At 43.2% G+C, this 25,643-nt stretch overlaps 1 protein-coding gene across 5 annotated transcripts in view; it reads left to right on the top strand.

Annotated features, from left to right (window-relative positions):
* The window catches only part of TACC2 (transforming acidic coiled-coil containing protein 2), a 118,537-nt gene that overhangs the window by 53,800 nt on the left and 39,094 nt on the right, over nucleotides 1–25,643 (top strand). For all 5 annotated transcript variants that reach the window (XM_019292850.3, XM_020583894.2, XM_020583897.2 and 2 more), the window contains exon 7: nucleotides 24,802–24,968. In XM_019292850.3, the coding sequence (XP_019148395.3) occupies nucleotides 24,802–24,968 (167 nt within the window). The remainder of the gene's footprint in view (nucleotides 1–24,801; nucleotides 24,969–25,643) is intronic.

Raw genomic sequence — 25,643 nt, 5'->3', positions numbered from 1 at the left:
CTTCAGACCAATTTTGTGTTAACTCTCATGAAATCAAATTGAAGCTGTAAGCTGGCTTCTTTAAGGCAGTCACTTGACCACCCATCCTTAGCAGCCACAGCAAAGCATTGCACCAGGGGGGAGTACTGTTCTTGTCTGGTTTCTTCATCCTGCATTTTCATAATCTAATTCTTTACTTAGGCCCTGAGGCCAAGAGGCCTTTGGATTCTGCTTGCTGAAATCTCCTGCAACAAGGTGCCCCCGGGAGAGCTTTATCAGCAGTGATCTTGTCAGCTGAGGGCAGGTGCATGAAAGCCCTTAAAAATGTCAGTCCCCTCCTGGCATTAGGCAGCTCCTTTCCTAACAAGCCTGGCTCCAGCTGCCCTAGGGATCTTACACCTCAGGATGTTTAGAGGCTTAGAAAGAAGCATGGAAACAAGATGAGCTCCTGTCGTCTGTGATGATGTTTCTGCAATTCTGGTGTTCGGAAATGTCAGCAGAACCTGGGCATTTGGCTTGTGGACATGGTCTGCAGAGGCATATTCAGCAGCAGAACAAACTCCCTCCTTTGGTGTGGTGATGCTTGTGGTCCCAGGCCAGAAATGTGGTAAATAGGAGTTTAAAGTTTTGTTTGTGATCCAAGGAATTCAGGCTTGGCTCTTACAGTAGTAGTGTGATAGAGCCCAGAATCTGAAACTGAAGCATCTGTGCCTTGGCAGGAGGGGAAAGCAAAGGAGCAAATGAGAGGCCAGAGGCTGCACGAAGTGAGGTGTGAGCTCTGCACAGGGGTTTGGCCACCCTGACCCTTAACTCCTGTCTCCTCTGTAGGTCTGTGTGGGGCAGAGCCCTCGCTCCTGTGGGGGATCCTGCACAGCCAGGGCAAGGAAGGAGGGAAGCACCCAAACTCGGGGGTATGCTCAGCTCTGGGAAACCTAATCTCCCTCTTTGTGTGGCTCCTCAATTTCATAGAAGGCTTTTGAACGTGGAATCTTGTGGGGTGTTCAGTTCTCACGTTGCTGATCGTAATTCACTGCCAGCCTCTGAAAGCCCAGAGCCCCCCCAGCATCCCAAGCAGCACCGTGCAGGGCCCCTTTTGTTATCTTTCCTCTGGGTTTCCCATGCTGGAAATTTCAATAACTAAGCAGGCATCTTGGTTATTCATAACTCTTTATGCCATTAATCTCACTTGCAATTTAGATTAAGCAGTGACCTTAACAACCAAACAGTGATCAGTGGGGAGGGGGCACAATTATTTATGTTTTTTCTTATTTTTATTTTTACTTTTATTTGATGTTTGTTTCTTGTCAGCTGCAGTGTCCATCCTGGCTGCGTCATCACTGGTCACTTCTATTTTCTTGGCATTAGCAGATGGGAATTCTGTCAGTGTGCTCAGGCTTAAAACTCTGAGACATTGTGTGTTTTCATGAAGAGTGTATCAATGCAAATAAAGCACTCACACTGTGTTAATCTAGGTAAGTGGTGGAGCACACAATGTGTCTATCAAAGTATTTGATCTGTAAGAGCTAGTTAAATCTGTGAAGCCTTACACCTAGGATCTCCTTGTGTTATTTGGTGGTGTATAATTTTGTGCCATGGTGACACAGATAGGGTTGTGTTGTGCCAAGTGATGTGCAGAGGCAATTGAACAAATTGCTTCTGTTTTCCTTGAAAACTATATTGAAAAATATCCCACTGCTTTAACACTCTGTAATTATTTTACTGCTCAGATTTCATTTATGCTCTCCATTTGTGAATCAGTGCCCCACTCTTAGACCATTAAAAGATAAATGCTGAGAAAAAACTAACCCAAAACCTACAGCTAACAAAAACCCACTAAACCTATGGTTTCAATCGGAGGGTCTGTCGCTCTCCATGTAGGGCTGTGTTTCTCATTTAGCTGTACTGGAATGGAATTAAGTTAAGGATAGCTGGATTTTAGAAGGATGGCAATGAATGTGTCTTGAAATGGCTAATTATAGACTATAATAATATCTTAATTATACTGTGGCTATAAACTGCAGTACATGTCTATTTATTAGGTACTACTAAAGCATAGATGTTACCATTTGTGTTAACCTCTCATTGGTTTTTGCCAGTAAACTGAAATGGGATAAATTTGTTGCGCATTTCAGCTAACTTTTCATACTTGTTCTTTTATCTGTAGCACAAAGGTGCTCATAAAATTAAGGGAGAGAAAGAAATTTGCTTTTCTTTCCCTGCTCTTGCTACCTGATAGCAGCAAGAGGTCCCAGCTTGGCCCTCCAGGAGGTAGTTTACTTAGGTTTCCTCTTTGGGTTATCATCTTATAAAATAATAAGGGTTTTTAATTTTAAATTATGGTCTGCTCACATACAATACTGCGGTGTCCTGGTTTTGGCTGGAATAGAGTTAATTTTCTTCTATTCCCTGAAGCAAAAAAAATGGAATCACATCTCTGGAGAGAAAGATTGAAAAGGGGTTTGGTTGGGTTTCTGTGCTTAGCTGTGACTTTCTGAAGGAGGCAATGGCAGCACCAGTGTTAAGTGTTGTCCCTGTCCCACAGCAGTACAGGTGGTGAGCTGGGTCATGGAGTGACCTGGCTGGGAAAAAACAACCCATGATGGATGTGGTCTCACAAAGATTCCTTGTGGCACATCTCTGGGCATGACATAGGATTGGAGTCAGCAAGAAAACGTGAAGAAAACCAAAGGAAGGGTAGCAAATGCCTTGCAGCAGCTTCAGCTCCTTGAGGAGGAATTTTAAGTGACTCTCCTTTAGGGAAGTGGAAATTATAAGATACATCCTCTATTGCTCTCTTTAGAGAGGGAGATGAGACTAAGGAGCAAAAGTCGGGCTACAGGTGCAAGAAAGTCTGGTTTGCAGACTAAAAACGAAGCAAAAAGAAACAAAGGTGTCCCAGGACTGACAAAATGCACGGTGAGCAAAGGAGCACAGAAATATGCACAACATGTCTAGACCTATGTATTTTTGTGCAGCCTACAGTGAAGAATGCTTGAATTCTTTAAAAGCCTGTCAGCTGCCTACTGTATAACGCTTAGAAAGATGAACTCTGAACCTGAGTGCCCACATGGCTGAAAACAGCCTGCTTGACCTTCCCTGGAACACAAAGATGACGCTGGTCCCAGGAGACCTGGATTTTGGGAAGGACTTGGCAGACACAGTCAGATCAGCAGAGGCCAAGGAGGGCTGGTGCTCCTGCAGGGCTTTTAGAGCACGGGAGTCTCCAGCCTTGGGTGTCCTAAAAGGGCTGTCACCACTGCACTTCAAAAGATGTCAGTGCTTTTATGTGCTAATGTGCTCCCTAAGGCAGCCAGCCTCCCCAGGCACTGGTTTGCTTTGCCACTCTGTCCATCCAGAGTCAGTTTTTTCGAGCAGTTTGGTCCTTTTAGTCCTTTAGGAAAGATGTTGCTGTTCCTTAGCAGTCTGATATTATGGATAGCCTTGCCATAAACCCTTCGAAAACACCAGGCAGCCTACAAATAAGGGAGGCTTTGGGGTAAAAACTTCTTTCCAGGCTGCATTCAAGGCTTTGGGGTCCAAGGGCAGTATCATTTAAAAAAAAAAAATTATTTATATATAGATATATAGATATAGATATAAAGTTTTTGAGGGGGAGAATTATGTTTAAGCAATAATCTGTTTTTAAAAACATTTCCCCATCTTTGGTTTTTTTGTAGGCAGTACACTGTTCCTTAGAGCTGTGGTGGCAGTGTTCAGATACCAGAGAAATCCCTTTTTGCTTGGGATGTTTGGTTTTGCTCTGTCTTTGCATTTTCTTTTGTATGGTGTTCGTTTCTGCACAACACCTCGGTAATGCATTGCAGCTAGGAGGTACAACTTAATATTCAGCACTCCTTCCCAAGGGGATTGATGTGTGAGGGAGGCTTTTGTTTCAGCAGGCTCTTTGATGTTCCTGTGTGCATGTATGTGTGGTCATGTTTATAACTTGTGTAAATGCCTGGCACGATGGACACTGAAGCCAAGAGCAAAGAAACAGAACATAAATTTCAGTATCTCAAACCTTATCACAGTCCTGCTCAGCATTGCTTTTTGATGGAAGCCAAAAAATTTCAAATTGGGTGCAAGTGACCCAAGTCTGAATTTATATGTAAACATGAAATGGAATAAGACCAAATATTTAGGAGTCTGTACAGTGTTTTAAACAACTAATCAGTGGACATCCAGTTTCAATAAAACATTAGTTTAGCAGAGGCCAAAATATACCTCTTACTTAAATGGGTGAAAGAGGCAGAAAGAGAAGATGATTAATTTTAAAGGTTGATACTGAATACTTAAATAGTCTTTTCAGCAGTGGGATCACAATAAGTTGTTACATGTCTTTTAATCCCTAGGCTGAAGTGCCTGGGGCATCCTTAAATCCTTTGAAGCTACAGTGGGATTTTTTTTTTTTTCCTTTTTGAGCTACATCTGTGTGTTTTTCAGGTTCCAGAAAATGTACTCAGAGTGTCAACACAATTCTTGTGTTTTTAAAAGCCCGCACTAAATTTAGTACTAAGTTGATGCTTCTTGGCAGGCCTAAAGGGTGAACTGGGGCCAGGCAGGAGAGGGAGAGCTCCCCTCTCATCTGAGGTATTTCTTACTAGTCAGGATGGGCTGCAGCTTTGTAGTGTAACAGATTTTATGGCCAAATCAGAAGTAAATCTACAGTTTGGCTTCTTGCACGGGCTGGCCAGAGACATCAGTCTAGTATTTGTTATTGCATCCCGTAGGCAACAAACTCTCTCCAGTCCAAGGCTCAGTTACAGCACACCTTTTTTTGAAAGACCGTGGCCATCAGGAGTTCATGTTGCTGTAGCTGAGCTGCTTGGATGGTTACTTTTCAAAGGGAAGAGTGAAATCCTGTCCCCTTTATGAGCAGGAGCAGCTTAGACGCAGCGAGCCGTCCTCTGATGAAATCTCTGAGGTGTGCCATGAGCTGTGCACAGGAACTGGGGTGAGAGCGAGGGGAGAAGGAGGCAATGCCTTGCCTGTGATGCCCCTCACCATAACCCAGAGCCCCCTGTAACCCAGACAGAACGTGCCAAGTGGCCAGGGCCACGGCTGGGCTCCAAAGGCTGATGCCCTTCATCCTGCAGGTTGCCAAGACCTGCGTTTCTAGTGCAATTTGAATGTTTGTTGTGTAGAAACATTGGAGAATGGGGGAAAAAAAACTCTCTCCACTGTACAGCTCCTGAAAGGACCCTGCTGCCTGCCTCAGAATAGGATTCAATCCAAGCCTTCTTTTATTGGGCCTTTGTTTATTTAATAAATGTGCACATGAAACTTGAAGGACTTGACACAGGCATTTTAAGTGTATTCTTTGCACTTGTTAGGAGTGTCCCTGTTTTCCTCACTGTCAGGACAGTGTCCCTGTTTTCCTCGCTGTCAGGACAAACAGTGCCTGTGTTCTCCCTCTTGGCTTCCAGGTACCTGGTAGGGCTTTACTTAATATGGGGTTTGCCTTTCTAAGGGTTTTTCTTTTCTCTGAGACTTCCTTTTCTCTGTAACAAATGAAATCCAGCAGGGAGCTGTTATGATGTTCAAAGACCAGTCCTCTGTAGCTCAGCAGAGTTACCACACACTAAAGTGAAGCTGAGCTGTAACCTCAGCCTAACAGGGACTCTGGATACAGACATGTAATTTTACTCTGTTGGCTGGTATACCATTGATTTCCCATATTGGATGGAAATCCTGGAGTTAATAACCATTTCAAATCTACTGCCAAAGAGCATATAGGAGTGTTAAATACACTTTCTTCACTTTCTCTGTGTTCTTTACTTGTGAATGGCAAATACAGAGGGTGCAGTGAGCTGCCACCACCTTGGCAAAAGAAGATCAGAGCTGGGCACTGCTGCAGAGTTTGGGGGTCAGTTGTGGCTCAGGCGCCCAACCCTGCTCCAGAAATTCTGGAGCTCAGTCCCTGAGTGAGGCGGTGCTGCTGCTTCTCTGGTGGAGTTGGGATGAATCTTGAGCAATGAGATGCTAGAAATGAGGGTTTGGCTTTTATCAGAATCAAAACAGCCCCAAAATTACATCTTGCTTGGAAGTTTGTGGCTGAACAAAGTGCTGGCTCACAGGCTTTCCCCCATAGTTTAAAAAAAGTAGAGAAAGATGTCCTTTATTTTGATAGTATTCATAAAACAGAATTTAATTTTAGCAGCCCTTGGAAATGAAAAGTTCTTCATCTTCTGTAAACATCCTTGTTTCCTCTTACCTCAAGAACAGTTTGTTGTGGATGCACCTGGAGACAGAACCTTGCGTGTGTAGTCAGCAGTCATTCTGTAAAGCAAGCAAACCCAACTGGATTTCTATTTATGCAAGCAGAGAAAAAAAAATCCCGAAACTACTGGAAGTGTGAGCCTAATGAGGCCTGCACTGGAATATAAAAGCTGTGCTGTGATAGGTGCTTGAAGTCAGTACATTTTAATATTTTCGTTAAATTTATCTGGTTCTTTTGATCTCTCTGCTCTGTGATGTATCCAGAATTGTTACATAGGTTCAAGCCATTTGTATCCCTAGAGTTTAATTCCTGGTAGAGGCAGCAGTGCAACTGAAGGGGGTTTTTTGTTTTTTGTTTTTTTTGCTCTTTTAATGATGTGAAACTCGGCTTGTGTGTGAATCATCTGTTGTTTGCCAAAGACAGGGATGTGGAGAGCAATGGTGCCCATCCTTTTCAGCATCTTAGAGTTCCCAATGCCCTGCTACCTCCACAGTGGCAAAAGGATAAGCTGATTTGTAGGGTAACGAATGCTGTAGTTTGTGGGTTTAAAGATCCTCCCCGTCTATATGAAGCATCCCCAGCTCGCTGTCCAGCAAGGGGGTCTGTGCAGGCAGGAGCAGAATGGTTAAAGTGCCCCAGCGCTGGATGGAGCTGCTGGTCGGCTCCCACATTGGCTTGTTTACCTTGGCTGCTCATGATATTCTCCCTACGTTCCTCACGGAAGATTCCATTTGTTTTTTTGCAAGAGGGGATGAGCTCGTTCGTGAAAATGAAAAGAAAGCAGCCGTTCTGCGTATTAATCCTGTGCGCCAGCGTCCCGATGCGCACAGCTTGGCAGTTCTGAGGGGGAAATGTATGCGCGGCACCCAGTGCACACGTGCATTTGCATTTCAAATCGGCTGAGTCAACACAATATAATGGTCCTGCCTGTAGGTCCTTAGAGAGCCACAGTAGCTGACAATGTGTGCTTAAAGGGAGGGTCTGCTTTTCTTCGTCGTCTTTTTTTTTTTTTTTAATTTTTTTTTTTTTTTTTTAAAGCCAGTTTCCATAGCCAATAGTCCCGCGTTCCAGGCGCCTGCACCGGAGCTGTTTGGACCACTGATGTTTAGCAGATGATTACCCTGTCACAGTGGCCGGGATTTTGTTTTATTTTATAAATACCGTTCATCTGGACAGAAAAAAAAAAAAAACAAAACAAAAACCCACAAAACCAAACAACAACCCACCACCAAAACTGGCAACAGTTCAGAGAAGAGAAGCTGCCGAAGTGTTCCTGCTTGTGCTGCCACTGATGCGAGCAGCTGTTTCCATCTGCACTGCAGCACTGCAGCCTCCACAGAGCCAGAGCTGCCGGGGCTCCTCGCCGGTGGGATTCCGGAGGAAGCCGGCCCTGCTCTCGCCTAGCTCCGAGCCCAGGGCACGCTGAGGATGGGAGGCTCGCAGTCCCTGCAGCAGGCACAGACAGGTGGCCTGGTCCGGGAGCCGTCTGAGGCCATGTAAGTGCGGATCCCTTCGCTGTCCCCGTCCCCCTGCGCTGCCCTGAGCCTGAGCGCTGCGGTCGGGGCTGGCTGGGGGGCCCGAGGCCTTTGTTCAGCGCTCGCTGCGGGCGCTGCGGGGGCAGAGTTGGGGTCTGGCTGGGTGTGGGTGAGGTCTTCTGCCGCTGCCCAGTGCCAGGGCACCTCGGTCGGTGTGTGTGCAGCAGTGCCTGGGAGCCATATGTTTTGTCTTTTCGTGTTTCGGGTGCATGATCAATCAAACACAATGACCATTCCCAGCGAACAAAAACCCAGCCCCTTCCCCCTTCCCAAACCCACCACCTCTGCGTTTTTGATTTAAAATGCACAGCGTGGAGCTCCGTTTCGCTGTGCTTTTTTCGGTGCTTCTTTTTGCTTTTCTCTGCACAGATACTGTTTCTCAGGTCACCATCACCCTTGTCAGCATCCATCCCTGTCATGGTATTATATCCTGTGATGAAGCATAAGCAAGGTGTCCTTAGATCTCTCCTCACCGAAGGCCAACTCGGAAAGATGTGCTGGGGGAGGGAAGAAAAAGCAGACAATTTGTGCTTGTTCAGAGCGACTTAGCACTTTTTTGGGTGGTTAAATCATATATGAAAGTACACGGATGTGTATGTGCGTGCAGAAATAGCAGCATCATTTCCCATTTGTAAATAGGATTTTGTAGTTTATTGGTAGAGGATTTATCAGTTTACTTAGCCAACAGTCTTTTCTCCTTAACCCTCCGCCCCAGACTGCTAAGCTGGAATGCTAGACCATGGACCTTACCTCTGAATGGATTGTAGAAGGATTGCCTTGTCTCCTTTTGTCATTACAGTTATATAAATCACATTTATCTTAACATGTCTGACTACTGCATTCATTACTGAATATGTATCTTACTACGTTTTGGTATTTATGCACTAGGGCTGGTCTACAAATTAACCTCCTATAGGTGTCTACATTTTTTTTTTTTTTAATGTAAAGTGTGCTTGTTAAGGTAGCTCTGATTATGGTTGAGGCATCATTTGTGCGTTTGAGATAAGTGCTTCAGAGCCATTGGGGAATGATAGAGCAGTAACTGATAGTTTTGCCTCTGTAATAGGCCTTACAAGTAGGTGTATGCTCCCTATTGTCATTTTCCAGTATATCAGCTGATAGCTTTGCTTGAGAGTGTCTTCTTGTATTTGTAAGATACAGGCCTAACAGCATTTCTGCATCCTTTGTTCTTTTGATGTGTAGCTTCAGCAATTAATTTTTTTTTCTCTATAGTTCCATCTGACATTCCTATAGAAAGCATCTATTTTAATAATATGGTGGAATAAATGGATGCTTCATTGTCTTTAAAGCACTACAAGTTGCATTTTCATCTTCACAAACTGGTGTTGATTTTTAACAGTGATCCAAGGACCAGGCAATAAAATACATGTTGCTAAAACAATGTTCAGGGTTTTTAATCTACAATTTTCACAACCTTTTAAGAATCCATTCTGTTGGATGAACGTATTGGTCAAGGTGTATGTGTATATATTTATACATTTTGGGGGCACTTGAGTAAATTATATTGTCATCTCTCTCAGTGACTCCTTTTATATATAAACATACTCGTCTTTTGCATTAAGTCATTCCTGTAGGGTTTCAAGATGATCTTTTAAGGCCTGACAAAATCAACAGATACAATTTTAGCATAGGCATCATTCAGTAACTGTCGATGTCCTTGGGAAGAGTTTGTGGAAGGTATTCCTAATCTTGTATTAAATAAATCACCAAGAGATTGTGCTGCTTTCTTCAACTAAATACTCTTTAAAATGAGATAAGAATGGAGGTATCTCTTTATCCTTGAGAAAACACAGGCTTGTTTTATGAAACAAGAACATCCTCATAGGATGTCATGGTCATCAGTTCTGGTCTGAGGTTCTGACTTTATACCCTTATCACTGTATCTTTTACCAGTGCTTTTTAATGAGGTTGCATTTGACTTGCTTTGCACACGTAAGCAAATTCCTTAATGGCAGAGATGGCTCAGAGGCAGAAACATCTGGCCATGTCCCAGGCACGTTGGGCAGCTGCCCACGCAGTTACGGCATCCCTGAAGTCATCATTTCTGCCATCAGCAGAGGCTGATTGCCCTAAGGAGAGCTGCTCCACAGAGGGAGAGCAGGGTTGGATTTGGCTGCCCTGAGTTCATTAGAGTAGGGGGGTGTCAATCAGGAATCATTACTGGAGCAGAGTAGTGTCAGAAAAAGCACAGAGGCAAACAAATTCCTTAAATAGCTGCTGCTTTCCGAGTTCCTCCAAAGTATCCTATGATGGATTACTCATTAACGCTAGGGAAAGTTGTGGAAATAACTTGGTGTTAGAATCCATGCTGAAAAGGGGTCTAGGTTAAGATTTTAGAGTCTATCTATGATTAAATATGCCCTTTTTGCATGTGTATGCCAAATTCCTAATTTTAATGTAAATTTGTTCCAGCCAGGATAAAAGTATTTGTAATACACCCACTATTGGTACTGACAGCCCCGGGTATTCTGTTGCTCATAGTGGATTGTTAGCACTTAGTGGCAGCAGACAATTGCCCTTGTATTTGAAGAAGAAAGAAAAGTCAATTTGGAATGATAAAAAAGGGAAAGCCCAAGGGAAGCCCCTGACAATAAAAGTTAACTGCAGATGAAAGTGGGGTGGTTCAGACCTCGCTGTTGACGTTATGAGCGCTGTCATGTGCTTTGCAAATCGCAGCAGGCACCCTGGTGGTCACAGATTGAGCTCAATCGGGGGCACGTTTCCATCAGATAATAGGAGTGGGCTCTGCTGAAATAAAATCCAGTGACAGTGAGATGATGTTCAGTGTGCACGGATTTATTGCACACACACATCTGGCGGCGGTGACCTTGCGTGCGCTGTCTGAGATGCCAGTGCTGCCTTGCTGAGGGTGTGAGCAGAAATCACCTTGCCACGTGCTGCCACCTTCATCTTTAGTGCTTTTATTTGTAATAGCAATATATTTCTGACTCTTGGTAATGTTTTTTAAGTATTAGCAAACTGGAAACGTTGCTAGGGTTTTAAAAGTTGGGAGCTCTTAGGCAGTCGTCATCTCTGAATCATGTTTTTTCTCCAGTGGAAAGGGTTCCTTTCTCCTGAGCACAAACCACACCTTGCTTTTGCGGGGCATTATGGTTGCTATCCTTGCAGCAACTGGGCAGGATTTACATTCAGAGCCCATTTCTTGATCAGCCAAAGGGCTGCTGATGTGTTATTTCCTCCCATCAGGAGCTCTACGTGCTGCGTCTCTAATATTTGCATCCCTTGCCAATCGAAGAGGAAAATGACTGAAGCCTGAGCCAGCTCCCACTGAAGTTGATAGTGAAATGCCCACTGACTTCAGTGGGAGCTGGAGCAGGCTCCAAGAAAGAAATTGAATGTCACTGATCATTGGTAGTGGGCCAAGATGTTGGTGTCCCGGTGGGTTGTTTTTCAATGTTTCTTCTGCTGCATGATCTTTTCTTTTGTTTGTTGGTTACTGGAGAGACTCAGAAAAATTTCAACTGGATAATCTTAGCCTTCTGCACAGGAGATGTGAGCAGTTTTCTGTGTGTAAGGGTGTATATACACATGTATTTATAAAAGTTATCTCTCCACCTGTGTAAAAACACAGCCCTTGCTTGCCACCACATTTTTTATTCTTCTGTCTTTTAAACCTGGAAGAATCCATTGTGTGGCTCTTAAAAGTTTGAAAGAAATTAGTCTGGTGAAATATTTGCACAATTTAATATCCTCAGACACAGGAAAATTATCCAAATAAATACATATACATGGAAGAGTGGGATATGTATAATTAGAAAATACTGAAAGAATTTGGGTCTTGGGAGGAGGAGAAGCTGCTATTACTGAATTGATATTTAGTCTGAGTTAATCCTTTGACAGATAATTCTGCCTACTGTCGACTTATTATGTAGAGACATAAATTTGTTTTCTTCTTCCTCTTACTGACAGCCTTCAGTGAGCATCCCCAGCAGTAATTAGAGGATGCTCAGGATGCTCTATCTGCTAGCTTTGTCTGCTAAACAGGGTGAGTTGCTGGAAGCCACGGGGATGTTTTACTTAAGATGTACCAGAAGTAACAAGGAGATTCTTCTGTCAAGCTTCCCTGTCTTTTATTCCAGCCTCCCTTATTTGAGCCCAAAGGATCTCATCTCTGAAGTCAATGACAGCACTCCCTTTGATATGAGAGGTGGTTACATCAACCACTTCTTCTGTTGCTGGAAGTAGGCAGGTCACATTTAGACTTGAAAACAAAATGAAAAGACCCCAGCCTCCTTCACCCCTCTATTAACAAGGCACAGCACACGTCTGGCAAACCCATGTGTGCTCTAAAGCTCTCCATACGGAGTGGGGTGCCCTATGCCATGTGTAATGGAGCTGCTGTCATCTATTATGTATTATGACACGCAGGCAAATTGGAAAATACAAACTGATGGGAGGTGGTAAAAACATGAATGAAAAGGCATTTCGTGCACATGCATTGTGGCTGTCATTTACCAGCAGAGCTGTTTCCCTGGCTGCGTTTGCTTTTTTGCTTTTTGCTTTCCTTGACCCAGCAGTCAGAGGAACTGATTGTTAGATTTAAATCAAAGATGCTCTTCAGCTCTCTGTGTTTCAAGAGGTAGTAGTCTGGGTGCTTTTAATGTTTCCCTAACATGATTATAGCACCCAGAAAAGCAGTTCTCTCTGTTACAAGCACATTTCCTTTGTTTTAAGACCATACACCTATAGTTTTTATATTTGCTTATGTCCTGGATGTAATTTCCTTATCCATCTCTGATGCTTTGTAAGGATTTAGCCATGTACCAAGCTTCTTATGTAGTCCAGGTAAACAGGCTTTTCAATGGCAAGAGGCAGAGTTGTAATTACAGCTAGAAATCCAACGCAGTTTGCATTCTCTTGGAGAAGGTGGGCGGGTTTGCTGTAAGAAGCAAACAAGCAAATATATTTTTTACTATGGAAAAGCTAAGGAGAAAAAAAAGGTGTAATTTCTCTTCAGCTCCTTAAATGCTCTGAAGAAACCATTTGAATTCAGTAGGAGGCTGTGGATACCATATTTTCTATTCCCATTAGAACCAGCTTAATGGGAAAAAAATTGAATTATTTTACTTTTTCCGCCACAGTCTAAATTTCTTGTAAGGCAGGTTTTGGCCTGAGAGCCTTCATTGATGGTGATACAAGACAAGATAGTGAGATCCCTCCTTGGCTCTGGAAACCAAATTGGAGTTTGCATGTGAACTGAATTTTAGCTGAAGCAACTGTGGCTACATCTGAGACAGACCTCCAGGGAACTGTAGAGCTCTATTTTTTGTTTGTTGCTTCCCTGCAGTATTGTTTGCTACAGCTCCTCTCCCTCTGCTGCGAGGAATGATTCAGGGGATGAATGGATGCTTGGGAAACCTCTTCAGGAGGAAGAACCGGGGCTGTTGGTCCTGTTGGGGCAAATATGTAAGCTTTGAGAAAATCTGTGTCTTTCCATTTTAAGCTTATTTGATTTTGATTAATCGGAATCCTTAGAGTTATGTCCAAATTTACATGATACGGTTTTCCTAAACAAAAGCAGCTTGTTTCTAGGGCTTAATGTAAACCAGGTTGTATCTGACACAGGGTACAGTTACAATCACATAAGCTCCTGCTCCTTTAGAGCTCTGATTTCCTTCAGCAGAAAAACCTGTCTTTATTGGTCTTGTTAATAGCAGCCCATTGCTCTCCTTAGAAATGAGTCCAGCATTGTGCCAGGAAAAAGGTTTGGTTGCTAAAGGAGAGGAAAGATGAGCAAGGAATTTGAATCCCTTTGTTTAAGTTCCCAAGTGCAGGACCAAAGCGGGAGCTTGGGAAGGGAAGGTTCAGCACCTTGCTTTTCACCTGGCAGAGCTGTGGGTGCCAGCTGGGTGCCAGCTGCTGAAATGCCACTGGAGAGCAGGGATTTGTGTTTTCCATCACACTGTGGTGCTGAGTCGGCGCTTCCTGAGCCGGGCGTTCCCGCAGCACCAACGGGAAGGGAAGGGATGGTTTCCCTGAGAGCTGGAGCAGCTCCGAGTGTGCCCCTGGGTAGGGTAAAAGAAGTCAATGGGAAACCTTCCCAAGTTGCACTGGGCTGGAGTGGCAGCAGAGGGATCACACCCGCCCAAGGCAGGAGATGCAACGAGTAGAGCCCAAGCAGAGATTTTGTTGTTGTTAAGAGATTGAAATGTATTTTTTTTTGTTCTTTGCTCCTATTACTCGCTGGCTGTGTTTCTGTCCATGCAGCTGCTTTACGTGTTGAAGTAGAGGAATAAGGGTTAGAGAGGATCTTGCAAAGCTCTTTAGGGAATCTGTGCAGGGGCCAAAAAGGCAAAATATGGAGCAGGTTGAAGGCAGAGGATCTCTTCTCCCCTCTTTTCTTTTTAGTGAAGGTTCTCCCCACCTCTCTTCTCCACCCCTGTGTAAACCTTGTCTCCTTTCCGAAAGGAAGGGCCATCCATGGGCATTACAGGAGCACAGCCTTCTTTCCACATCTCAGTGTTTCCAGCAATCTCCGTGCTCCCAGGATGAGCCGGTCCCCGGGGATGGCGGGTGTCACACATCCATCCTCGCACCTCACAGCCACTGTTGTGTCCCCAAGTCCTGTTTCTGAGCTGTGTGACAGAGCTGAGATGTGGCTCTGCAAAGCCTTGTTGCATTTAAAAGGTAGTTCCAGTAAACAAAGCAATTCCTAAACTGTGGCTCTGGCTCCCAGTGAATTATTGATTGGTTTCTCATTGATGATGCTGTGTAGCAGGAGCACAGGATGCTTCATGAGGGGACAGTTCACACGATGATGTTTCATGGATTAAAATTTTAGACCCTGGGACTAAAAGAAGAGGAAAGATACCTGCCAGGGGTATTAAATATTTGAGCATCAGCCACTGATTCGAACACCAACCCCTAACCCACTAGGGTGAGCAAAGTGCATCACTGGCAGGGATTATTATGTATTAACTGGTTATATTTATTTTAAGTATTTTCCACCTTTGATATTGGGGTAACCTGCCTCTTTTACTGTTTCTGAAGAGATTTATGTGGTTGAATATTCAGCAGCCTCTGGTGACTGAGGAACACGTTAGTATATTTGCAGTTGTGATGTCTGAAGATGAGTGCCTTTAATTAAATGGCTTTTTCCTGTTGTACCTCTGAGAATAAAGCATCTGCCTGAGAAGAGCATAGGGATTTAAAAAACAATTTCAATTCTGAGTCCTGTTTCTGTGGTGTAGATATTTTCATTATTCAGGCTGAAGCCAGTAAAAGAGAAAGCAGCCTGGCCAGATAGGATGGGGGATTGTTTTATTATTCATTTATATCAGTGGTGTTGAAAACCATACCCTGCTAGATCTCAGGAAAAGCAATAAAAAGGAAAAATTTAACATGATTTAAAGCAATATGGGGAAGTTCTTGCTAATCAGTTAGAAAAATGATTTAAGTAGATTGAAGTGCTGCTGTAAGTGTGCCATGTTATATCCCGCAGTCTTTTTTCCTTCAGATGTGGTTTCCCACAGCTTGAGACATTTCTCTCTCGTTGCTGTGTGAAAGCAGGAAATGGCTTTCGTTGGGGGAGTGGGAATTTGGCTTCTGCACAAAATGTGCTCAAAATTGCTGAATAAACAAGGAGAAAAAGCAGGAAAAAATAATTCCTTCTTCCCATTTCAGTTATGGTAGGAAGATTGCTTATAGGACAATAGGCTAAAAACCAAAATTAAACATTATTTTTAAGATGATAATGCCCTTTGAGTTCTCCTCTACTGCAGTTCTAATCCTGTTCTCTAAATATAGCCATCCTGTGAGGAAAAACTGGCCTTTTTATAGCAAGTGATTAATGTTTAAGGTATTCTTAAGTTTCTTTTTGCAATCTGTAGAAGACACATTTCCAAACTGATCTGTGTGGCTTGGATAACACACAAGGTATTATTGTCCCTTGCTGAAGTCCCACATAAAGATCCGAAAGGGGAAGCCATAGCATTTTATTTCTGTTATCTCACCTATGTAAAAAAAGAAGATCCAGATTCTTGTCTCTCAGCTCAGACGCTGAGTTATGCCAGGACTCCAGGTTGGAAGCCTGGTTACTGGAAGAGCAGAGAAGTGACTCGGTAGCATTAGATCAGCAGCAGTGTGTGACCATATTCACCCCTTCACACCAAATTTACACTGCTGCCAATCATTGACACTTCAGCTGAGCTGTCTGAGGTGCTCTGGGGCAGCAGAGGATTTTACAGCGTTTGGGCTCGGGGTGAGGGGAGGCACAGAACTGCTCAGGGCAGGGAAATGAGTCTGGCTGCAGGATCATCTTCCTCCTTGTGTCCCGAAATTCAACCTTGTGCCTCTCACGACACAACCGTGTGGGCTGGCAAGTACCACCTTTGTTGTAATCATGGTTATTTTTCTGGGGAGCTGTATTTTCTTTGGGAATATTTATGCTGAAATAATATTAAAATCCTCCTCTGGAGGGGAGCTTCTGCCCTGCTTTCTCCACACATCCCTGTCCATATGAGCTCTCGTGCAATTGTCGTTCTGGTGGAATGGGATTTATTTGATAAAAGCTTTATTCATAAGTGAGAACTGCAAAGGATGTTTCTCTGCTGCTTCATAGCTCAGGCCATAAAATGAACATGTGATGTTATCCTGCTCTTGGGTTGAGCAGAAAGCCTCTGCTGAGGAAGAAGCTGCAGATGATTTTGTGGAATATTACTTAGAATGCAAAACATAATTTCTGTTTAAACCTCCCCAGCTTTGATTGTTTGTGTTCTTTCACAAAAACCATTTTTTAAAAATGGCCCTCTCTTTCTCTGTCCTACAGCATTGTTTTTAATTAGTGTTTTCATGCATCAGAGAGATAGCAGGATAAAAAATGAAGGTACCAAGGAAATTTACCTCATCCCAGTTCATGGATTTCTTCTATAAAATTATTTTAAATTGCTGTGATTAAAGAAGCTGGAGTTGTACTTTTCATTGAGCCATCTCCAGTTTTAAAGTAAAAAGAAAAGAGAGATCTGGTGACTCAGCAGTGGTGACTGTTATAAAGTAAGACTAAAATTATTCTCCAGCATTATTGTTTAAAATGAAATGATCCTGTGATGAAATTACGGCTTTGTTTTGGTGGTCAGACTTTGCAAGGCAGAAACTGTGGAATATGGCACCAGTGTTGCAGCGAGTAGCTCAAGGTGTGATTGCCTTTTCTGTACACATATGATACATGTTCTGTATACGTGTCATACATTCCAGCTAGCGGACTGAAGGATTCCCCTGTAAGGTGATGGCACTTTCTCAGTGCAGACTCAGCACTAGAAATCTCTGAATTCCCACTGACTTCTGGTCAGTGGTCTGGGGCATTTTGCGCATCGCTGGAGCAGGCTCTCAGAGCCCACTACCCTCTAGTTTTCCTGTGTCCACCTTGCAGGTACCAAACATAATTTTATTATATTCTTTTATTTATTCTCATCCTGTGTGTGCACATCAGTAGGAATGTTCCTGTGGGACAATGGTGTCACACCTGTGGGAGCAGGATGTGAGTTGAAGGAAGACTTGGTGATCTGTTTCCTTCCCAACATCATCATCTTGTGACCCATTTTGTGGTTGGTCTCCTCACAGTATGGGTTTGTTGTGGATTTATTTAATCCTTGGATGGATGATCTTGTCACTTCGCCCTACAATAGTGTGAGAGAGGTCCATTAATAGTTAATGGTCAGAAATGTGTCCCTAAAGGAACTGTATTGTAAATGGAGTGTGGTGACACGTAAGTGACATGCTGGTACCTCCCCCAGCTCCGGGCTCAATATAAACATCAGATCCAGCACTGGGAACATTCCCCAGGGGGCAGAGGCAGCAGGACAGGTGGCTTTCCATGGTCTCTGAAGTGTCACCCACCCTTCAGCTCCGGCAGGCTGGGCTGAGGTTACTGAAAAGGTTTTCACAGAATCACAGAGTGGTCGGGGTTGGAAGGGATCTCTGGAGATCATCTGGTCCAACCCCCAGAGAGGGTACAGAATTCCTCTGAGACCCCCTCTAATTGCAAAAGCATATTTTATTAGAGAAAAGGGAAATACTGTTTTTGATGTTTTTATGCCTCTCACCACGTGTGTTTGTGTTGTTTTTTAAAACCATGCATTTAAGAGATCTGCGAGTGCTTGGTTTGATAGGTAGACTAATTCGAATTTGGTAGACACCAAATATGAATACCTAAAATAACCAGATAACTCTACCATTGCATCTCTGTTTACCGTGGGTTTTTAAAATCTGTAGGGATGTTTCATATTCAAAGCATGTAATAGCTAACAATCATAATGTTAAAACAAGCTAATTATTGGGGGATGTCATGTTAGCTGCAAGTCACTGTGAAGGCAAATACTATGCAAAAATCACAGCATAGAAAGTTGGCACATCTTTGATATTATCCTAACCTAGTGCTGGGATTAACAAAATGACCTTCTGTTGTAGCTGTAGAATATTCTTGGTCCTCATGAGTATGCCCTGGGGTCAGCTAATGGCTGCTGGCCTAAAGTGGTAACTTGATCTCCAGGAAAGGAATTACCATTTGGGCTCTCCTGATGATTTTGAATTATGATCCAGGGCTGTGTTTGTAAGAGCTTGAAGGAAAAAAAAAAAAGAGAAAACACTGTATGTGTCTCTGTATCAGATTTGTGTAACTGTACCACAAGCGATACCACAAGATGAATTATGAGAGATTGTCAGTTATTTAATTTTATATAAACAAAATGAGAAGAAGCCCTCAAATGTCATAAGAAGTCATTTTCCCCCTCTGGACTCTGCATACATTTACAGCAAGAAGCTGTTCATGCTGTGAAAATGTCCCAGCCTGAGTGGATAAGGCAGACTTGAACTGAACTGACCAAGACCACTGAACTCTGTGAACTTCAAAGGTCCCTTCCAGCCCAAACTATTTTATGATTCTGTGTATGTGCAGCAGTTCGGAGGCAGAGTTGAGAGCAGGATTGGTCTTCATCTGGAGAGATGTTTTGCTGAAATATCCTGCCTCAGTATTCTTTTTTTGTTGTTCCTTGCTTGGTTTTGGGGGATTTTTGAGAGCCATATGGGAAAATCAGTTTAACCGTTGAAAATGGCATCAAGAAATCCGAAAAGGTTTTATCAGATCTTTACAGGGAATAAGCTTTGACTGAAATTAATGCACATCTCTGATTGCCTTGTCTCTCTGGCTTTAGAAACTCTAAAGCTTGGAGTTACTGCGTGTCTTTCCAAATCTGTCAGCCTGGGTGGCCCTTGCCACTGCAGTAAAAGTGCCTGCTTAAGTAACACGCAATCAGATTGACCTCAGAAGGATACAGCCACTCCTGCATCGTTGGTTCTGGGCTCATCAGTAAACCACACCTGAATTATTCATGCAGACTTTATGAGGATCATCTCTAAAAATGATCGATGGAGGTGAAACTACAGAACTCATTCCTCCTTTTTATTTTCAGCTCGTCTCCCAGTGGGAGATACCAAGAATGAAAGCCAAAATTAATCTTCAACACTAAATTGAACATTTTAAGAAGTTGTGTTTTTTTTTTTTTCTTCTTCTCTGTGATTGAGTTTCCTCTCTTAGTGCATGATAAATTGTTCAGTAAATACTCGTGAACTTTATACCTTAACTTTATGATATAACAGCTGCAGATGCTTTGGAGGGCCAGGCCTGATGGAATCTGTTTCCTTTAGGTCTTGCCACAGATAGTGCTTTTGCATTAGCACTGCAGTGTTTGCTCATCTGGGCCCTTCATGCCATGGCTTTGGACTCTGTGTTTGCCTCAGATTCCTGCCAGTACCTAGTACAGGAACTGAGCACTGTGTGATGATGCCCTGGTGGCAGATTCCTTGTTTGAGTCCTAAGGCTCAGGAAACAGGTCTGCAGAGGACTTTAATGTGGATTTACGTTTCCTAGAGGCGATGGATGTACTTGGACAGACATTTTCCACTTGAGCTGCAGCTCTAGCCAGCTGTAAAGAACATGTGGATCTAAAGATGAGACAGGGGACAAAAAAAAAGACAAAATACCCATTTCTGTCTCCTCCCCCTCAGGGAGCCCAGCTGTACCTCAAGAAAAGACTGTAGGAGTTACTACCAGTTAAAACTGGTCAGGGAGGAATTGCTCATCTTCTGAGTCCTCAGTTTCTCTGTACACTTCCAAATGGCCCTCACACTACAATTAGAGGTCAGTCTGCAAACAACAGCATCCAATAAACCTTTGCAGTTGTTGCTTTCATTGCATTACGTGCTGAGCACTCTTGGGTGGCACAGTTTGGTTTTGTTGTTGTTGTGTGCATGTTGTAGGATTGCCTGGTTTATTTCCTCCCAATATCTCCTATTTCCAAATACACCATGAGAATGAAGTTGTTGTATCAATAGAGACAAAATAATTGGTGAGTTTTTTGAGTAGCAGTGAGGAAGTTGAGTTTATAGAGTGCTGGCAGGGCATCAGTGATATTGCTGACAGGTAGGAGAGACGTCATTTAATCCAGGACACGTTCCACTAATTAGGGAACCAAAACGTACTTTTTCCTAACTGCAAAGTTTGGAAGGAAATGTACAAACTGAAATAGAGGCTGTTCACCTTAGCTTTTGTGGAGCAGATGCCCCTGAAGCCAGTCTTCATGTTGTTACTTGTGATTCCACAACCCTGGCTGATGGAGAGCACCTCCTTTGGCTCCATCCCGCTCTCCCCACTCCCAGCACAGGCAGAACTTCTCAGTAATGCAGCTCCAACTCCTGGCTTCAAAATTTCATCGTATCACCCCGCATTTCCTCTCCAGATTGTTCATATTGCACACCAATAGATCAGTACTCCATGAAGTAGTCAGGCATGGTTTTTTTCCTGAAGTAGGCTGTACACTAAATAAAAACTCTATATAGATTTACCATTAAATGAAGTAACTCTGCAAAAGCCTGTGGAGCTCCCTTGGCACATCGCAGTTCCAGTTCTGCTCCCTTGAGCCCCTCCATTGGAGGCGATGCTGCTGAGCTCAGTCCTCATGTCAAAGTCCTGCTTTTAAGTTTCTTTTATATTCTCTTTCACTGCTGTGAAATGGAACCAGGGAGCACAGTGGTGCTGGCTGTGCTGCTGCAGTGTAAATATTGGAGGAACCCAAGGCAGATGGCAGCGTTCCCGACACAGCCCAAGGCCACAGCTCTGTTGAAAGCTACTTTTTAATGAATTGAGTTTCCGTGTGGCAACTGGGGTGATCTCACTCACTTGAGGGGCTGTGTCTGCCTGACGAGGGCAGGCAGCGAGGAGAGGCAGGGGAATGAAGAAATCTCATTCTTGCTTCCTGACTGCTTTCCAGCTGCACTGACAAAAAGGCAATTTTTCATTCTGAAATCAGGGAGGATTTAAATTGTAAGAGCCTGTGGTTTACAAAAAAAGGTAATGTAACTTATGAGGCTGGGTTTCCACACGGCCAGAGGTGAGGAAGAGAGGTCAGCCCTGGTGACTGCTTTCAGTATTTCCTCCAGAGATTTATGTAGCAGGCTGGGCAAGAGCTCAGACTTCCCAGATGAGAGTGGGAGTGCTCAGGCTCCACAAGTTGATGCAGTGTTACCAGATTTGGTTGATCTAGTCTGATTCTGGGATTTCCCTGTTCTCCCTTGCTACTGAACCCCATCTCTATGTGTTGTATTTACTGTTTACTGGCTCTTTCAAGAAGGAACATGAAAGAGACAGACTGAAAGAATATTTTGTGACTTCTACAATCCCTATTTTTTTTTGCCTGTTGTGTACAAATCCAAAGGATACAGATGGAAAGATCTGTATGACATCTTATAAAAGTAAGCTCCCACTAATTTCCCAGGCTGACTAAACAGATGCATGAATGTGTGTTCCTTCCTGTAGCTCCCAATTCATCACTGCCCCACAAACAAGTCCTACAGGGGACTCATCCTCTGCTCTTTGCTTCATCCTTGGCTGGAGCATCAGAATCATCTTCTAGATCATCAAGACTCTTCCTTTGCTGAGAACCTGCCCACAGCTGGACCCGTGGTGGCTGCTCCTTGTGCAGCTTTGAATTGGTGCCTATTCTCAGGGTGTATCACAATTTGGCAATCTTGTTTTATGCTAAGAACTGTGCGGCAGCATTATTTCTTTTTGTTCCACGTGCTCCCTGACTTTCTCAGAAAAAAGGCGTTGTGAATTGAACTGGCTGAAATATGTAATTTCCTTTTCACAGGAAATCCTGTTGTTCTGGGAAAATCTTTTCTTATAGTTTGAACGTAGGACTGTAGTCTTAAAAAAAATATCCCACATAAGAGGGATCGTCCATATTTTCTTTCACTAGGGAAAACTGAACACAAGATTTAGTATTTCCAGGATGCATGTTGACTTTGGAGCATAGTACTGGAATGTGCTTCCAGGCTTTATGCCTTTGCCCAGATCCCAGCCCATGACAGAGAAGGTTTTTCTGGTATTAAACTTCCTTTCATGTTTCTTTGTTAAATACAATTTTCTTTGTGAGCACAATTGCTTCCCAAAACAAGCTTGTCAGGATTTGAGTTATGGTTAAGACAGTTCTTACTTGATTGTAATAGCTGAAAATCAGGAGTGTTGCATCGGAATCTTTTGGGAATTATTAAATATTAGCAAAACAAAGCCTTTTTCTGGAGCTCAGGCACCTCAACTGTCTGTCCACAGACTCGAGAGGTTTTCCAGAGTGGAAACTCATGCAGTGAACAAACAAGAACAAATATTTCTCTTTACTTCAAATGCTTATGCCCAGCTCATCCAAGGAAGAGACCAAGCAAACAAAGGGAGCTCCTTTAAAAGGGAGATAAACAGGCACCAATTCTTTCCATAATTTAACTAAAGGAGGACACAGAACTTCTCAATCAGGGCAGTTCAACAGTGCAGTTACTGCTTTGAGTAGGGTATGAAAATAGAGGGGTTTTTTTCTTGTTCCAGTTACTGCATATGTTACGTGGCTATACAGACAGTTTGGAAAAAAGGAGTCTAAACATTATTGTTTGAGTATTACAGAGCAAGACTTCGAGTTCGTATTGTAGAGGGTGAAACATTAATTAAGCGCAGCACAATGAAAAACTGTGTGAAAGCCTGAGAGATATGAATTACTTCTCATTTTGTTGGTTTAGATGATAACTTCCTGGGTTTATTTTTATGACACTGGGAAAATATCACACAACTCTGTTTCTCTTTGATTCTTCTACTTTAAAGTTTCCTGAACCAGCTCCACGGAGGGAGGAGAAAGCTTTTGTTGTTGTTGTTGTTGAATACCTATTGTGAAGCTTTATTTACAGAAGCCCTTTGTTTGCAGCTGTTCTTTAAGCTTAAAACATGTAGAGCTTAAAACCTGGTGCATCTTTGTAGGGATATAATTTAAAATTATGCAGTGTGCCTGTTCCAGTTTGACTGTTCTGTGGCCTGAGGAATGAGAATGGTTAAAGGAGTGACACGAAGAAGGTTTTTTGAGGAGCAGTGACAACAGATACAATGGAAAGCCAGACACGGTGGTTTTGAGCTGTGTAAGTTTGAGGAGGAAAAAAAAATAAATATCCAAACATCCAAAGTTATCACCTAGTAGAACTCCTCTTGCTTCAGGAGTAGGGGTGATGAGCCAGGAGTTGGTTGGCACAGGGTCATGATGTGCACCCTGGTTGTGTGGGGGGAGGTGGAAGCTCTCACTGGGATGCTGCAGAGAAGAGGGAGAGGGAAAATTAGGACCACTGTGCTCCTCGAGCTGTAAGGGGTGACAGTGGGGTCTCTTCTTCCCCAGCTCTCCGAAGGCTTTATGCTGTGATGGATTTAGACAAATGAATGCAAATCCTGTATTTGTACTTCTCCTGACATGGAGCTGCTTGAAATAATCACGAGTCTCAGGAAACCAAACAGAATCTGGCAGCTCAGAGTTCTCTTCTAACTTGAGTAAAATGAGAGGAGTCCTTGATTTGGGGTGGCTTGTGGAGTGCTTCTGGGGGATGAAATGGCTTCTCATTTTATGGCAACACAGATTCACTGGGAAGGGGCAAATCAGTCCTGTCCTCTAGCAAACTGCCACGTTCAATTCACTTTATTACAGACCAACAGTCCAAAGCTGCATCTGACCAACAGAAATGCTTATTGAATGTATATTGAACATTTGTTCAGTGCATATTGAGTATGACACCATTATTACTGCATTCCTTGCTCCCAAAGGATGAAATGTTTATGATTTGGTCTCAGTTTAAGAACAAGTATGATCTACTGTTTCCAGACCTAGAAGGACAGTTTCTTACGGCTGTACACCTCTAAGAGCAGATGATGTGTCCTTCAGTGGTTTAGATCTTTGCTTAATGTTCATGTTACTCATAATTTTGTAGAAGTGCTCCCTTTCAAGCTTGTGTTTCACTTGAATTACTCCATTTTGGGTGCTGCTGTTTCCTTCCTGGGCTGGCACCAGCCCATTGTGGTCCCTATGGTTTTTGTGTCCCTGTGAGCACATGGTGCCACAGAAGGATTATTGAAAATACCAGGGTTCCATGCATTTTATAGGCTGTCTTACCTTGTGTCACAAGGTCTGTTCGGAAAGGGCTCTGGTAAAATTCTGCTGAGAATAGAATGTAGTATTTCTCTGGGAGGAGGATGCCCAAGGGTTTGCTGCACCTCAGATAACTTAATGTCTGCTCTCACCCTTAAGAGCATACAAAGAAATTTGGTGGTATTTTAGATGTTTGGGGGTTTTTAATGAAGCTGGGAAATTCTCTTGAGAGGATCTATTTTATTTATATTTTTTAGTTAATTTAGGTGTGCTTGTGCCAAGGAGTAACACAGGGTTGTTGGTCTGAGTGGCTGAGCCGCCCTTGCACTGGGAAGCAGGCTTTGCAGGATGGATTTATTTCCAAGTGTGTAAGACAAATGACATAAATACTTGTCTAGGGGAGAAGACCACAGCCGTGACATCCTGCTCTGGAAACCATCCTGGAATGTCAAATCTCCTTTGGGAAATGCAGAGGTAGCCTGAGAGCTGAGGTCTGTGCCACCAGCTCAGGAAGCCCAGCGTTCCCAAGCCTGACCTGCAAACGTGAATCTCACTGTGCTCACCAGTCTGCTTTGATTTTCCCCAGGAGCTCTGACTCTGAAGAAGCATTTGAGACCCCGGAGTCCACTACACCTGTCAAGGCACCACCTTCACCTCCACAGCCACCCCCTGAAGCGGCAGCAGTAGCAGCAGCAGTTGTTGCAGACGTAGCAGAGCAAGAAATAAAGCCTCAGCTGCCCGTGGAAGATACAGGTAATGAGTGGGACACATTACTGAGGGAGGTGAATATGCAGAGAGCTGTTTCTCTAAGCACAGGCAAGGAATTAATGCTAATAAATTGGCTTCTGGAATATTAATTAATTACCCATGGAGAGAGGAAAATCCCTGTTGCCTCTTGGAATAAAGTATTGGAGAATCTGTCCATAACGTTTGAAAAATTTTAAAGAAAAGAGGAGCTTTGTAGAAAAGAACTTAATTCCTTTTGAATCAAGCTTCTTTTTGTAGGGCCTTTAGAGAGTCAGAGGAGTAGAAAAAGGAGATGTGAGTTGCAGATGCAGGTACCTGGGTAAGCACTGTTAACTGTGACAAGTAACAAAATGCCTTTTCAAATGTGTTACCTGAAACAGGAGGTGATCAAAAAGCTCGTTAGAATAACAGAAGTACTGATTTTATTGGAGGAACACAGGGCTATGTATGAATGTATATATGGTATATATATATGTGAAAATTGGTACATACTGGGGAAAATAAAATCTTTAAAATAAAATCTTTAAAATGGCAGAACTGTGTTTAAAACCCAAAGAAATTCGTTCCACAAAGAAGTGTTCTTTGTACTCCAGATTGAGTAATGGAATATGAGGGAGTAGAAAGCATGCTATTAGCCCAAAATAACTTTGTTTGGGCTGTTGGATGACAGCTCAACAGTTT

This window comes from Corvus cornix, chromosome 6 (assembly GCF_000738735.6).
Source record: "Corvus cornix cornix isolate S_Up_H32 chromosome 6, ASM73873v5, whole genome shotgun sequence".
Lineage (NCBI taxonomy): Eukaryota > Metazoa > Chordata > Aves > Passeriformes > Corvidae > Corvus > Corvus cornix.
The sequence above is the reverse complement of the archived record's forward strand: the minus strand, read 5'-3'. Positions and strand labels throughout refer to the sequence as shown.